Below are 16,505 nucleotides of genomic sequence, written 5' to 3'. Positions count from 1 at the left end.
CCATCCAACAATACAGGGCTAGTAGTTACTACTAAACCAACAAGTTTTCCCCGAGAACACGACCATCTGGACCTTCCAAAGAGACACTCAATATCCCATTAGATCTGCTAAAAAACCAAATTATCCCAAGAGAAAAGTGACACGTATATTTGGTTTTGTCTTGAACTATAGTTTTGTCTTTAACAAGAGAGAGCACGAGACACGAGAGAAGGTTAAGATGAAGAGAGATAATGAGTTTTGTGATAATAATTATTGTCTTAAATTATAATTATACTATTTAAATCTATAGTAAAAGTGAATATAGAGGTGCTATAAATATTGCTACAATAATTCCTCTACCTCCTAGTTTCATTTAATTAATACGTGGTAATGAAAGAAGCAACTATATGAGCGGGAATTGTAAGGAAAGTGGATGAGAAACAGCTCACTAGCTTAATTTTGTATAAGATCACTTGCATCCATATGACAAAAGGATTTGATTCTCAAAGAAATGCTCAACTTGCAATGCGCCTTTCGTACAACTGCTAAATTTTTATTTTTCAAACAAATCCTTATTTAGTATTCGCTACTTGTGAAGAATGTTGTATCAGAGGTTGTGCCCACGGATTTATTTGATTATTATTATTATTACATTATGAATTATAAAATATACTAAAATGCTCGTTTCTGCTAAGATAACAGGGTCGCTAAATTGGTGCTGTCTTCTCTTCCATACAGTGTTTTCCAGATTTAAATCAGCACTCTTCTTAGTGATGAATCTGCTGCCTTGCATCATGGTAATTAATTCCCGCAGCTTGTGCTATTTATGAGATTGAGAGATTTTCTCTAGTGGGAAACCATTCTAGATGCGTGAAGCTTGAAAAATATTGGTATCATATTCGACGTGCTCTGCTGTTTCTAATTCCTTGCATCCATGCCTCAGTTAACGAAGAACATTGTTGCCACTGCCTCGTGAGCATTCCTTTACCTTGTCCTGATCAGACCGGAGTTGGTGTTTGTTTTGGACCTCAACAGGCAGCAATACTGCTAGATACAGAAGGCGAGAGGTTGAGGTTAACGCCACTCAGCTATGCATTTGGAACTATTCATGTATTTCTGCTCGAGCCTATGTTTTGTTACTTCAGGGCAAAGCTTTAAGCTCCCAGGGGATTGTGTTCATAATCATGAAAAAGACACAGGTCTACAATTAAGTTACAGCACCACATCTCCATTTTCAGGAACTTTTTAGCATTAGGAGTTCGGAGAAAGGACGTTAATGGGAATCGCGGGCGGTGTAGAGAGAGCTTCTCGTAGAAAGAACTGGAAAAATCCATCATTGAATTTGGAGAACATTTGTTACAATATGAATTTTCAATCTTTCAGATCAACATTTTTGTTTCTACACAATTCAGATCAACATTTTTGCCTGGCCAGTGGCCATTTGCTTTTTTCTCTGGGCTGGACTGGTCTACCAAGATGCCTTCTGGCCCCTGTCCTCTATGGCTTTGTGCCATTCGTAATCTTGGACTTGATCCATTTTTCTAATGGAATTCTTTATGCGGTGGGAGAAAAAAAAGTGCCTTCGGAACAAAAAAAAGGATTTGTGAGGTTTTTCTTGGAGTTGATAATATCAAAGTTAGATAAATTAATATTAATATTTTATTAAAAATCCAATTAATTTCATAATTATTATTCTTAAGCAAGACTTTTAATGCAAAAATAAATATTTTATAATATAAATTAGTCATTATAAAACACATCCAACTAACAAAATCATCCATGAAGAAAGATCATGCATGTCTAGTTAGGAGTAACACTGTCTAAAAGGGATTTCAATTTTCATACTTGAATGTCATGTTTGATCGACATATTTATAATTCTTTCATCTTTCTAGGAACTGAGTTGCCTTCAGCTGTACATCAATTGTTATGCTGTCAAGCCCAGCATGCAGAAATCAAGTCAAAGGAAACTCGTAAATGAGAAAATGCAAGACCCAGGACATTCAGGTTAGCCAACCTTAGCTAGAAAACCCACATTCAATAGCATCAGTTAGGGTCCCCGTCTTCACATGAAGATAGGTTGATGCATGGAAAGAAATACCTTCCTCTGTGAAGGGTTTTGACTTTATGCAAGAAGAGCTATCACGGAAATAAGAACCAGTAAACGGCTGGCACAGATAAAAAGAAACAAAAACAAACTACAATAATCAAATCAAGATATTTGTGTAATTAACCAAACAACTTGCCTATATATACAATGTTGGTCCATTCTTAAGAGCAGCAAAGTACCAGCAGCATCAGCACACAAAGCCCTTAAGATGGGTTGCTTCAAATTTATGGTCAGCTGCCTACTCTAGAAGTCCTCTAGAAATTTAAACAGAGAGCACCTCGATTTGAAACAAATTATGGATGAAGCAACACCTAAGTCAAAGAAAAAAAACCTGTTGTTGCGTGTTAGCCAATAAGCCATCTTCACCAAGATGAGTTACACAGATTCTCCACCATAGCCATCTCCATTTTCTTTACTCAATCTGGATTGTGTGGAAGATTTCCTGGGAGACGATTTTCCTGTTTGTGGCTTTGGATTGTGTATATTGAGGTATGTGTAACCAGACATGCCAGCAATAGCCATAAATGCGCCAGATATACTGGTCATTCCTGGATTGGAGCCAAAGATGCAGAAGTTTCCAAGAAGCACAACACATGTTTTGAATTGACCAAGAACAACATGTGAAATAGCAGACGTCGCCCTGAAAATTAAATGAGACGAAATGAACATATAGCATGTGAAATGAACATAAACAGGTAGATATGTCCAGTTTATTTATCATAACTTCCTCTTTAAGATTTAGCAAGTAAAATAATATTAGTTTAAAGACATAGCTGCGGACTTCCATTCATCAAGTTAGTTCGCATGGTGACATCATATACAACAAGGATACAGCAAGAGAGCACACAGCAATATGAACATATAGCAATCAGCAGCCTGATTGTTCTTTAGGCAGGCAGCATATAGGTTGAAAACTGGAGAGGTGGCATTGTATAGGGTGGTTTTGAGGAACAATCATTACCATTGTTTTAAAGGAAAAGTCGTCTTGTTTTTCTCTCCTCCTAAAACAATTGGGACGTATAACGCTACTCTCTCATTTACTTGCATCTTACAGTTAGGACCCTTTACATTGTTTACTACTCTCTTGATTGAATCCAGTTCAATATCAACCTTGCACTAAATTTTTAAGCAGGTACCAGTTATTTTTAAGACTGCACCTATTTGACATCCTTAACGATTTCCTAGCAAAAATTGCTCTTGTAACAATTTACCTCCTGTTTGTAACCTCATAACTAACAAACCCTTGGCTATAGAATCTATAAAATGTAAGTTAATCAATACAAATACAAGCAGAACTGAAAACATATTTACTCTCAGCATAAAGACAACACACAGTGAAGGGATATCTTGTTTCCCTGGTTGCAGTCAAGCAGTAGATTTCTGGTCAGAATTCAGTAGTCACAAACTGGTTTTGGAGAAGACGGCTCTTTGAAATCCAAGGTCAATGAGAGTAAAAACATAATTTTAGCCTGTAAATCCGACTAATAGAAGCAGCTGGTCCAAGAATTCCACAGATGTAACAAGCTTTAAAATTTTTTATTATGAATTATCCAACGCTGCAAAGGGGTGGATTTGAAATTTTGCTAGCTTAGTATATTAGTGCAGATTTCATAGAATGTCTGTGTTTTGAAATTTACCTCACCTTTTCTTCCAATTAAATCAATGTTGCCCCTATGCCTATCAGTTTCACATCTATATGATCACATGGTACTTGTCTCTTCAAGAAGATTTAAGAAAAAGATTCTAATGTCAAAGTGATAAAATTTAGCCCCTGTTAACTCTTTTGCATTTTAACAAACACATTAAGCATTCTGCAACTACCAACAATGATGTCAAGCTTATAATACCATTCCAAGATCAATGACCTCCCAACCCAACTGTGTAATCATAATCAATGAGCCAACACAATTAAGGGCCTGCTAAAAAGTTTTTGTTATATGTTCTCACTGTAACAATGGGGCATAAGTTCAGACACCAATCCTCACAACTCAAGAGTAGATTTAGAACAAAGCTTAACCAAATGGTCCAGCACCCTTTTACAAACTAGCAAGAGGCTTAGAACTGGCTACATGGATCCTTTTCCTGTATGCAATTATGTCATGGACCAAGTGTCATGTCATATTGCTTTTGGTTTACCTCTTCCCTTCTTCACTCCTATCATCTGAATGCAATAACACTTGATCACCTGATTATCCATTGGTCTAAATTGTAAGTGGCCAAAGTATTTTATATACCCTTCCTTTCGTTTACCTACAATAGGCACCACTCTACCTTCTCATTATGCAGTCATTTATTGTATTTCAACGCATGTCCTAACATTCTCATCTCAGCTATGGTCAATTTTTTTTAATCAAGAGACTGCTTCCCGACAAACCAAAACTTGCTACATAAAGCAAACCCTCTCAATTTTATTTTATTTTTAAGTTTCACCTCGAGGTATACTTAACAGCTTTAATGGCACAAACCATTCCTTGCAACAAGAACCATTCTCTGGTAATCAATAGATAATTGTACTTCCCAAATCAAAATTGCCATCTTATATGAAAAACTTATCCTCATCACTTACCCACCTTTAGAGAATCATGGGCAAGTCTGGTTCGCATTCAAGCCCATGATTGCACAACCACAAAGTCACGAACAGATTATGCTTTACACTTGCACAGGTCTCGAGGCCGACAATAGGCTCTGAGAACATTCAAGAGCTAATCTCATTTTGCATTCCTTGTTTAACTGCAATTTCTCAAATCTTCAATACAGATTCCATTTTGTCCATTCTCAATATTTATGGCATCAAATAACCCAACAAGAACAATTTCTAGCATCGTCCTCTTGGCCCTTTCAGCAATATCTTTATCTCAAATGTCAGAAACTGGAAACTGCAAAGAATTCTCTTAAATTGGAGTCACAGCTTCCTCCAGGGTTTTTCTAGAATCTTCTACACCTTTTCTCCTCCACACCCCCCCCCCTCCCCCCTCCCCCCTCCCCGGGTTTTCCCCATCCCATATTTTGTCCTTCATGTATCCACAAAAACATGATACTACTTATTTTATCTGCCTTTCATCACAAGAAAATATGGAATCCCTGCTCATGAAAAAACTTAATTATGTGTTCTTAGGCCTGATGTATCAGTAGAGTTACAGTTATCAACATATTTGATGTCTAAGCCTCAGAAAATAATGTTATACCAATTAGCAAAGCATTTCGAGAACATTTTGGACAGATTAAAGTAAGAAACATCCTTATTCTTTGATTTTGTAGCAACAGTGCAATTATTATAGTTTTTCATATCTAATTACGTTCAAGTTTTTGTTATTATTCTTGCCTACTATAGAAAATTCACCAAAGCCTAGTCTAAACAGTAATCAGAAAATGCACAAAACCAAGTCATGTTTTTGTGAGAATTAAAACCAAGTCAGGCTACATCTGTCATTCATTATGAAAAATGGTAAAAAGTGACCACAGCAATGGAAATAATGTCAGTAAGAAACCAAACAGATATGTTTGTGTCTGCAAAAAGGCAATAAAATGAGTAGCCTGGGGAAGAAAAAATGGTAGATATTAACAGCAAGTTCAATTGCAATAAACCTCCTACGAGAAGAAAAATTTTCAGCAATTTTTTGAGAATTCTCCAATTATACCAAGGTTGCAACTTCGGTTCTCAAATTGTGGACAAAGGACAGTACTGGATAAATCACTAGATGCCAGTTCTATAAAAATGTTGAGTTTCTTTCCTTCAACAAAGAAAGTGCAAAATCATTAAAATGGGGAATTCTCACCCAAGCAATTGAAACTCAATATCCTACAACTATAAATCATAATTAATGTGCCACAACTCAGAGGTTGAAAATACTGCATTGGCAACCATGAACAGAACAGGCTGAGGCCTTTGACAGTAAAAAGAATGAAGAGAGCCCACTTACCCAAGCGCCAAAGCACCAGACCACTGAAGCAAAAAGCCAAGAACAGCAGACAAGAGAATTAGTGCTGTGTTTCTGAAATTCCAATCATAGGAGAAGACACCAGGGGGGTCGAAGAAAGGAATCAAAGTAGCAAGGAAAAACAATGTAATTGGTGTAGTCTTCCACATTAACCTGTTAATTGATTCACAAGTCATGCAAGATGGAAATGCTATTGGGTGGTAAGGAATGAAAATGAGGGGGGTTACAAGGAAAAACTTTAAATAAAGTCTGCTACGTACGCCAAGGCTGTCCAGTTCTCCCGCTGTTGCAGAGTGGACCAGAGAATCTTATTGACTGCACTAGGAATTATCCATGCCAATGCTACACAAGCACCAAAGAGGCTGAATTGCAAATCAGTTACTGTAGCCACAGCAACACCAATAGAGACAACTGTAAGTGCAACCACCTGAAAGATTTCATAGAAGAACCCAGGGGATAGTGTCAACTTAAGTTATTTGCAGAAATTAGTCACTCTACACTCATTAATTCCCACCTAATAGAAATGCCATGTACAAGAAAACTTCCAGAATCAACTTACAAAGCCATTTATGGGTACTCATTCAATGCATGATTTTGAAAGTACATTTTAAAGATGACGGATGACTTTAAACAAAATAAACAAAGAAATTAACACTTCCAATTATATTCCTCCTAGAAGGTGCAAGTTAGTCCTTCAACAGGTAAACTAGAAGTAATGGTACTCATTTAATGGATGGAAAGTATAAGTTCCACATGTCCAAATATGTTGCTAGAGGTTCCATGCCTCAAGATGCAAGGATTAATTGGAAGATTCTAACATGAGCGAACATGACCTTCAGTCTTACTGATCAAATCCTAACTATCAAAGTAGATTTTAGTCTCGCGAAGGTAATAATGATACAAGACTAAAGCATTTATGAGCAAGTCCACTTCTAAAGCCCAAGATATTTTCACCAAAAAAATGTTCATTGATAAACCATTTCTCCGAATAAAGTGGAACTCCAAATGCTATCCATATATGAGTCCATACTGATACTTTCTGTGCCACTTTCAAAATTATAAAGCACTTCCCACATGAATGATCTTTCTCCCACAAGTCAATCAGTTGAAAATGAACAGGAGAAAGATCAATGCCTTCTTATTCAGATTGTTTCATCACCATAACAAATGGTAAAGCCTATTTTTGTAAGGAAGTGCTTAAACGCATATGAGCAAAAACTTACCTTGGAGAAAGAAACTCTCTTTTTAAACCATATAAATTCTGCTAAAACAATCGACGGCGTAACAGCAATCTTAGCCATCTGATAGAAACCAACACTGCAAAAAATCATGAAACATATTAAACACGACACTTTAAACAGGACTACATTGTGGAAAATGGGAATGCCATATTTGACCTATTGTATTTCAGGCTAACATTAGCTAGGCCAGTAGAGAGGGACATAACAAAGCCAAGAGTGAATAAAGATAAACGAGTAGATTTGGACGGAGGAGATCCAGGAAGTACAGAGAAAGCTTTTAAAATGGCCATCAGTGCCCAGCTTAGTAAATAGTGAATAAAACTAAGACATATAGGAAAATGGAAGCCAACTCCTTGAAGCACCTGCCATGAAAAGAAAACAAAGGCAAATCAACTCAAAGAAGCTGCTACTTTTAGCAATAAAAGACGCTGATACAATTAGATATAGCAATACACATTTGCAAATGTTAGAATACGAACCCATTTGTTCATGAAAATAATACCCACAGCAACCAAGAAATTGAATGTAAGAGCAAGGACAGGGCCACATGATCGTTTCTCTTGTCTCTTTGCGCTTTCAGAAAAGCGAAATCTGCTAAATAAAGACGACCGCAATTCTTCCAAAGCTTTTCCTGCATTGATGAGCACAAAGATGAAAATGAAGATCAATCAATCACATTTAAGGGGACAAGCAACTGTAACAAAAACCTCCACGGTTTACACAGAAAGCTACTAGCCAATGAGCAAAGCAATCACCTTGTGTGAACAAAATAATAAACTAATTAACCATGTCTTGAGCAGACCAGTGGATTTTAAATAAAAGAAGAAATAAAATCATTAACATTTAAAGTTGACGACAGTGAAAAGCAAATATATAATGAGCAAAATCCCAGATTTTGAGCAGCTAGGCAGGCAACTCTACAATCTTTCAGTTGTTTTTCATCCCTTTCGAAAATAATAATTAAAATCAAAATCAGCCACTAATTTAACAGAGTTGAAGAGCTACAACCCATATATATATAAAAAAAAAAAAACAAGAAAAACCAACTACATACTCCAAAAACAGCAATTGCAGCAACTAAATAATAGCAAAATTTACATAAAAAAAAAGCCTTGCTAGACTGATACTAACATAAGCTAAATTGATAAATTGAGTGGCATGAAGCAATGCAAATCAAACAGAGAAGGAAACTTCAAGAAATTTAAAGAAAATAAAGAAATGGGGTCTAAACAAATTCCTTAAAAAAGTTTACCTCTTTCACCAGCATCACTGTCTTTCCTCTTGAGTATCTTCCTCACATCTTTCCTTCCTAAGAAATTCAAAATTTCACGGCTATAGAGCATCTTTCTTTCACTAAGCAACTCAATTTCCTGTGTTTTCAGTCCAAACTGCTACCACTTCCTTCCTAATTCTAAACTCACAAAAAACAAGTAACCCGTTTCAAGTTTTTGATAACTACGAAAAAGAAGCACACTTGCATATGCAACACAACTGCCAAAAACTGGAATTTTATTTTATATAATTATTAATAGAAAAATGAAATGCGGAAGATACAAATAAAAAACAGAGAGAGTGACACGTGGGATACAAAGAGGGCGTTGATAGCGGAAATTAGAAGCTGAAAGAGAGGGAGAGAGTGAGGGAGGGGGGGATTCAAGAAACCAAGGTGGTCTTTTGTTTCTCTCTCTCACACATTCTTAATCACACCGACCGAACAGTGAAAAAGTAGTGAGAACAAGAGTGTCTTTTGTGTTTGCCTGTCCGCGTGAAATCTGTTTTGCCTTTTCTTTTCTCTTTCTATGTTTTGCCATTTTTCCTTAGGGCCTGTTTATCGCGTCCGAGGGCCTGTTCTGCTACGTCGGCCGTGTTTTTCAAAAAAAACAAATTAATTGATTTTTTATTTTTAATTATTTGAATATATTAATATTAAAAATAAATTTTTAAAAAAATAATATATTTCTTAAAAAACACAGTTAAAAAAAAAAAAGAAATGCTACGAAAAGCATCAATCAAACTAATCAAAGTTTCTTGATGGGTCCTCCACGGAATTATGCCTTGCATGCCATCCCACCCATCACGGCAGTTTGCTTTGATTGTTTCCGACTGTTTCCTCCGACTGTTTCCTTAATTGAAAAACTACCAGTGATATAACTTATTATCAACCCAAAACTTTAATCAACTCTTAATTTGTGTGCTCAGTTTTTTCTGAGTTTGGGTTTGATGCAAGCCATCCCCATAACATATTAAGAAATTATTTGTTTAGTTATGATCTCATATGGGACTGAAATCTTGGATAATAATTGGAAAAATAAATCGATTTAAAAGTTAAGTTAAATCCCTAAAAGTATAAGAGAGAAAGAAAAAAAAAGGCCAAGAACTATTACAATATTTAAAATGCATGAGAGGTTTAAGGAGCTTTGAACTCCATATTGATACTAGGAATAATTCCCATCTAGGTTGTTAGTTCTTTTTGTCTTTGAAAGTCCTTGAGATTTAAGTTTTAGAACAAAGTTAATTCTTTCATCCGATTTTATTATTAATTTCTTTTAAGGTTAATTTTCGATGTTGTTCAATTGTCAAACTTGAAAACCGAAATTCAATTAATTTTTGTATGTACACCTGTTTGTTTTTGTGTTTTAAAAACGCTTTTGAAAAAAATTAAAATTTTTTTATTTTTTTACTTTAAATTAATATTTTTTTAGTGTTTTTAGATTATTTTGATGTGCTGATATCAAAAATAATTTTTAAAAAATAAAAAAAATATTTTGATAAATTTTCAAGTAAAAATTACTTTAAAATAAAATAAAATAAATACTAATTTTGCACAATCTAAGATCTTGAGGACCAAATTCTGAAAAATAAGGCTTCATCCCAATTCTGAAAAACTCCGTCACATTCTTCTTCTTCTAGGATTTGAAGAAGACAACATCCGTCACATTCTTCGTCTCCAGCACGTGACCTTGTAGGTCTCAAGAGTACCATGCACTTGCGAGGCCACATCATCTGTGTCGGACGCTTGACTCTTTTACAATTGTTTTGGTCATATATTATAACAGTAGTCTATGGCCACGCATTCTACCGTGGATCCCACTGATTTTTTTTCCTTGAAACAATTAAATTTAGCTTTCTCGAGATTCTAACTAAATCATCAGAAAACTAGTTTCAATTAAATTAATTGATTTTATAGATGTAAATATAATATTAATAGTTGGTAAAACTATAATTTAATTTTTTTTAAAAATAATTTTTAAAAAAAATATTATTGGAACATTGACAAATTAGCTTAATCTTAGTCCTTACGTAATTCGTGACATGAATTTTATTGAGTTTAATAATATTTTTTTCTAAATTATTTTTTAGTTATATTCGTTGTTTATTTCTTAACTAATCCAATATTAAATGATAAAAAAATTAAAAAATATTAAAAACAATTAAAGAACTAACAATAAAAAAAACAATATTTGCCCAATGGATGAACTTGTCAAGGCTATAAATCATGTAGTCTGGGTTAGCACGTGAAACTTATAAACCGAGTTATTAACTCCAATGGAATTATAATTTGTTTTTTGAAAAATTATTTTTTATTTAACTATAATATAACAAAAATAAACGATCGCAAAATCAAACACAAACCTAATACTAAGATGCTGAAAACAGTAATGAAAAAACAAAGAAGAAAAGTTAAACTCATCAGACTTTTTCTATTAAACTACTTTTTTTAGAATATGAGAAAAAAAAATAGATGAAAACAAAAGTCAAGTTCAGTAAAAAAAAAAAAACACCCCAACAAAACCATTTTGGGTTCATAATTTTTTTCTTAAAGGAAAAAAATAGAAAAATTGAAAGACAAATGTAAATCAAGATATTTAATATCATAATATGAATAATTTATCTCACTGTGTTTAATGATTTTTTTTTTGTTCAAATCAAATTGAAATAGAAATTGATAAATACATAAGATTTATTAGATAAAATAAAAAGAAAAAACTACTATTCGAGGTTTCATATATTAAAAATATCATAATAAATAAATATTTTTCATTTATAAAAATAAATTTAATATTTAAAAAAACTACAAATGACTAATACAAATCTCTTAAAAAATTAAACAAATCCAATATAATTAAAAACTAATCACTATTTAAAAGAGGATAAATAAGTACAACAAATTACAGATAAGTAAAATACAAATTTAAAAATTATTTTAAACAACATATAAGTAAAGTTTTAAATAATAAAAAAAAAACAAATAATAAGGCCAAGCCTAGTGTTTGGCCCATGACTAAAGGGCCTGCAACGTCAAACCCAGTCGCGCGAGCTTTTTTTGTAACATAATGGGACTCATCCACCTTAATTCAATCTAGAAAAAAAAAAGAAGAAGAAGACAATGTGTCCTCTGCCTCAACAAATGACGCATCGTTTGGTATACCTAGATTCTAATCATTGTAGTGACCAAAAAATCAAGATGCCTGGTGTTTTTCACCTATAAACCAATTTTCGACCTCAAATATCTAGAAAACACTCTCATAACCTTGTTCAACTCATCCTTATCCCTTAAAAACACAAAAAATCATCCCGAAACCAAGAATTAACCCGAAATCCAATTTCTTCCTTGGATCAAATCTGATTTTTTAGGTATCTTCAAGGTAACAAAACACCTAATTCAAATTCTCCTCGTCATATGGAACCATTTGAAATAAAAATCTAACGTTTTGGTGGGTGTAATTGTTGAAACAACGTCGTTCTCTCTTTAGGATGGATTTCGACGATTGCCTTTCTCTCTCCTGTCATCAAATAAGAACTGAAAATAATAAAATTGAAGTTTAGTATTGAAATGAATATTTGAAAAATACAAAGAACCAGTCATCTTATAGCAAAAAAAAAATACAAAGGATAAAAATATAGTTGACCAACAAATTCGAACACGCCACCTATGTGTATTGTATTTCAGTCATCTATCTTGTAATTCAACCCTCACGCGAAAAAACAATTGCAACTTGACTCTAATTTAGGTTCAAATATGTAAATGCAATTGACTCTAATTTAGGCTAAAATACGTAAAAGAAAAGTTTAAGAATCAAATTAAAAATTTTCAAAAATTATACCCTTATAAATAACAATAAAATATAAGAGAATAAAGAGTGATGTGGTTGCCATAAAAAACCATATCTTTTAGCTTTATGGTAAAATAATAGATAATGTGACCCGTAGATCCTTTATTTTAACGTTTGCGAAGAATTTTGTTCATCTCTAGTTATTAAAATAGCAGGCTCTTTGTTTTTCGCCTTTAAAATTATTTCAGGAGAATTCATCCCTAACCCCACGTGTGAACGCCATCTCTTGAAAATACCGGAAGTACATCACTACCTCTAATGCACGTGGTTCCATTCAATACGACTATACATAAGACGACGGTGAGTGATTTGATGTCTTAATACTCCATAACAATTTTACTCGTTTGAAAATATTAAAATAAAATTAATTTTTTAAAAAATACATTTAAAATACAAAAATAACTTTAAAAGTTTGTTTAATAGTGTGGTAATGATCATTTTTTATTTATTTTTACTTAGAAATACATCGTAATAATATTATTTTTTATTTTTTAAAATTTATTTTTGACATCAACATATTAAAACGATCTAAAATTATTAAAAAAATAATTTAAAACAAAAACAATTTGAATTTTATATAAACAGTAAAAACAAACACTACTAGAGATTCATTCCATTGTTTTTTTTTAGAATATCTAGTAGAATAGGATATTCTCTTTTTTCAACCATATATGTTTAAAAATCCTTACAAAAATGATTATTGAAAAATCATACATTGCTACTAAGATCACTATCATCATCATCATCATCATGGAACTCCACCAAAACATAGAATTTAATTAACCACGTCCCGAAAGGAAAATTGTGGTGTTTGATATTGTGATAATTTTTATGGTTGTAGTTTGAAAAAAATTGTTTTATAAAAAAGTATTTTTAGTTGAGGTTAGTTTGGTAAAATATATGTTTGGTTAAAACTGTTACTGAAATTGAGGCTGAACAAAAAATAATTTAATGTGTCTTGTTAATAATACTTTTCAAATTGAGGTTATAAAATAACTAAAACAGACATATATTAATATTGATGGTTTTTAATTGAAATATTGTAGATTTAACTACTGCTATTACATCATGAAATAAACAATACTTTATATAAAGTATTTTTTATTATTACATTAAACTATCTGTGATTACATCACATACAAAACCTATCCGACAAGAAATACAGTTTTCATGGCTTCCCGAGCGTACAACAACATCAAGTAAAATATCATCATGAATAAAATTGAGATTGCGATCAAATTTTGCAAATATTACGTCATCACGCGATCTCCTTCTAATATAATTATGTAGTGTTATTGAATAATGTCAAATATTAATTTTTTGAATAAAACACAATATTTGAGAAATGTTTTTGGATTTTTTTTTTATATTTTACTGGGTCGGACTTGGTTTAATGCATTAAGATTCGAGCCGGGCTTGTTCCGGTCCATGAACAATGAAGACGCTCTCCACTGTTTTCCAAAATGAATAATGAAGAATGAATTAAATAGTGAATACAGGGAAATGCAGCAGAAGAAAAAGAAGGAGAAAGAGAAAGGGAAGAGTAATGAAAACAAGAGGTTGTTTTGGAAATTTTTTATAATGGGAACAGAGGAGAAAAGGGATGAAAATATGGGAAATGGTAGAATTTTTTCAGATCTGAACAATGAAGACCTTTAGGGTTGTTTTGAGAAATTTTTGCAATAGTTAATTATTTACACTGTCGGTGAAGAAGAGAGGAGAATATGTCCACGCGAAAAACAAATCCAAATTGCTTTTCAAGAAACTAAGTTTCAATCTCAATTTTAGATAGTATTCACAACAATAAAAATATGGTTAATATCTAACCAAACACTTATAAATAATATTTTCCTGTAAACACAACCATAATTACAGCACCAAACACGCAGTAGGTCCAACACCTGTCCATGTCGTATGCAGTTCTGAAATCCTTGATCAGTATCCAAATATTTGTTTTTTTATTCCAATTTCTAACTTTTTTTCCTATATTTAAAAGGTTCAAAGAAATCATTTATTTGAGGAAATTGCATTTAATGTGCTGAAACAATTATAAATGTCATTTCATTTTCCTATATACTCACAGGAGGGGACCAAAAAAAAATGATACACATTTAAATGTCGAAATAGTGATAAATTTATTCACCAAACAAACCAATGAAAATTAAAGGTTCATTTAAAAAATAACGATTGAGATTTTTTAAGAGTGTCAACGGGGCTAGGATTTGTGCTGAGACATCTGTGTTTGATAGGCAATTTAATCTGTTTTTAGTTAAAATTTAAGAAACAAAGTTGTTTTTTTTTTAAAATTTTTTAATTATTTTAATATATTAATATAAAAAATAATTTTTTTTAAAAAACAAATTAATATAATTGTTTTTTTTTTAAAAAAACACTTTTACAATAAAAAATAAAAACTCCTAAACTCGCCTTCCCTGAGACCCCCAAACCCCCCAACACTATCAGAAGATTCAACAGATCAATCAAAATGGCACCCAAACCCGATTCCCACACCCTAGCCGCCGCCGCTTCCGACCCATCATCCACCTCCTCCATGGATCCACTCCTCCTCCTCCTCAATTTTCTACCGTACTCCATCCTCCGCCCACCACGCCTCCGTCTCAAACTCCCCACCTTCACTCTCCCTTCCCCCATGACAGTTTTCTCTTTAGTCCTCCTCACCTACTTCATGGTCGTCTCTGGCATCGTCTATGACGTCATCGTTGAACCACCTGGTATTGGGTCAACCCAAGACCCATATACCGGATCTGTCAAGCCTTTGGTTTTCATGGCAGGAAGAGTTAACGGGCAGTATATAATTGAAGGGCTCTCTTCTGGGTTCATGTTTGTTGTTGGTGGTGTTGGCATTATTTTGATGGATCTGGCACTTGATAAAAATCGGGCCAAAAGTGTTAAGGTTTCTTATGCTACTGCAGGGATTTCCTCTGTTGTTATTGCTTATGTTATGAGTATGCTTTTTATTCGGATTAAGATTCCTGCTTATCTTCATTGAGTTTTCAGGGTTTTTTTTTATAGTATTTTAGATACTTTGTTATGGTAGAGTCTGAAATTACAATGCGGTTTGTCAAATGAGGTTATTGTGGATTTTTATGATCTTGGTTATTCTCATTTGATCTTGTGGTGCTAATAGATCATGAAACTATTAATAGTTCTGTTAATAAAAGTTGCGAATTTTGCAGAATCGGGAAATGATTAAAGCTCATCCTTGTTGTCAATGTTCTTGCACTGATATGGTGAATTCCTTGGTGTTTGAATTTCTTTTCTGATGACCGTGGACGAATTTCTTTGCTTCCTGACAGTTAAATATCTAAAATTATTCAGTTGATTATATGCTGAGATGGTGATTGAATGTGTATGTAAGATTAGCTAAGCTAGATTGATGCCTCCTTTAGTAAGTTGAAGTGCAGCTAAGTGCTCTACTTCCAGTAATAGTTTTGGGTTCTTGATTAATCAATTTTGCTGCAAAAATCTGTTGCTTTATGCATTTCTTATGATGTTGAACCACTCATTGTTGTGTCCGTTGACTTGATTAAGAAGCTTAGACAGGTTGTTCGAAGATCTATAGGTTAAAAAATCTCTAGTCTAGGCATCAGATCAAGCCTCTGTAGAGAGACTAGTCACAACTGGTGCAAGCTTCCGAGTGGTGATAATAACAGTGATTTGTAAGTATGAAGGGGGGTTTTGCAAACTGTATTGGCAGAAGAGAATCAGAGGTTAGGATTTATTTGCGAAGTGATTGTATCAAGGATTAACTGCTGTTGCAGTCCGTCGCAGATTTGGAGAGTATATCTGTATGCTTTGTCACCAATTACACCTCCACTTCAAGCGTCCTTTTCCAACCCTTCCTTCCCTCGCCCATAAGGCCATAACCATACTGTTCCCTTGGAGTCCGCCACATGGTCACCCATGATGCCGTCTCCTCCATCTTGCCACCTTCACATATTGTTTGGACAGGCAGGTTTTCTGGGAAAATGGAGGAGAATAAGCTCTCTAGTTTTTTTCTGTAAACTTTTTGTAAGGAGAAGGGAGCAGAGTCGTATGATTTCTCATGGTAAGTCAATCCCTTTACATTTTAGAATTGAACTTTTATTTCATCGGAGGATAAT

General features: G+C 33.5%; 2 protein-coding genes across 3 annotated transcripts; one reads left to right on the top strand and one right to left on the bottom strand.

The window, feature by feature from the left end:
* Nucleotides 1–1,290: 1,290 nt before the first annotated feature.
* LOC133687974 (nucleotide-sugar uncharacterized transporter 1-like) lies at nucleotides 1,291–9,077 on the bottom strand. Of its 2 annotated transcripts, XM_062107333.1 has the most exons (8): nucleotides 8,520–9,077; nucleotides 7,747–7,898; nucleotides 7,424–7,629; nucleotides 7,250–7,343; nucleotides 6,287–6,453; nucleotides 6,009–6,179; nucleotides 2,420–2,728; nucleotides 1,291–1,559 (listed from the first exon to the last, which is right to left on the bottom strand). In XM_062107333.1, exons 1-7 carry the CDS (start codon nucleotides 8,608–8,610, stop codon nucleotides 2,464–2,466), a joined length of 1,146 nt encoding a protein of 381 aa, XP_061963317.1. In that variant the 5' UTR covers nucleotides 8,611–9,077; the 3' UTR covers nucleotides 1,291–1,559; nucleotides 2,420–2,463. The 2 variants fall into 2 exon arrangements, with proteins under 2 accessions (XP_061963317.1, XP_061963316.1); XM_062107332.1 differs by lacking the exon at nucleotides 1,291–1,559 and having other exon boundaries at nucleotides 2,157–2,728.
* A 5,707-nt stretch (nucleotides 9,078–14,784) lies between these two features.
* Nucleotides 14,785–15,580, top strand: LOC133688103 (uncharacterized). Its single transcript, XM_062107493.1, has one exon. It carries the CDS (start codon nucleotides 14,867–14,869, stop codon nucleotides 15,389–15,391), a length of 525 nt encoding a protein of 174 aa, XP_061963477.1. The 5' UTR covers nucleotides 14,785–14,866; the 3' UTR covers nucleotides 15,392–15,580.
* The last annotated feature ends 925 nt before the right edge of the window (nucleotides 15,581–16,505 follow it).

The sequence above is a fragment of the Populus nigra genome, chromosome 3, assembly GCF_951802175.1.
Source record: "Populus nigra chromosome 3, ddPopNigr1.1, whole genome shotgun sequence".
In the NCBI taxonomy this organism is placed as follows: Eukaryota; Viridiplantae; Streptophyta; class Magnoliopsida; order Malpighiales; family Salicaceae; genus Populus; species Populus nigra.
The sequence above is the reverse complement of the archived record's forward strand: the minus strand, read 5'-3'. Positions and strand labels throughout refer to the sequence as shown.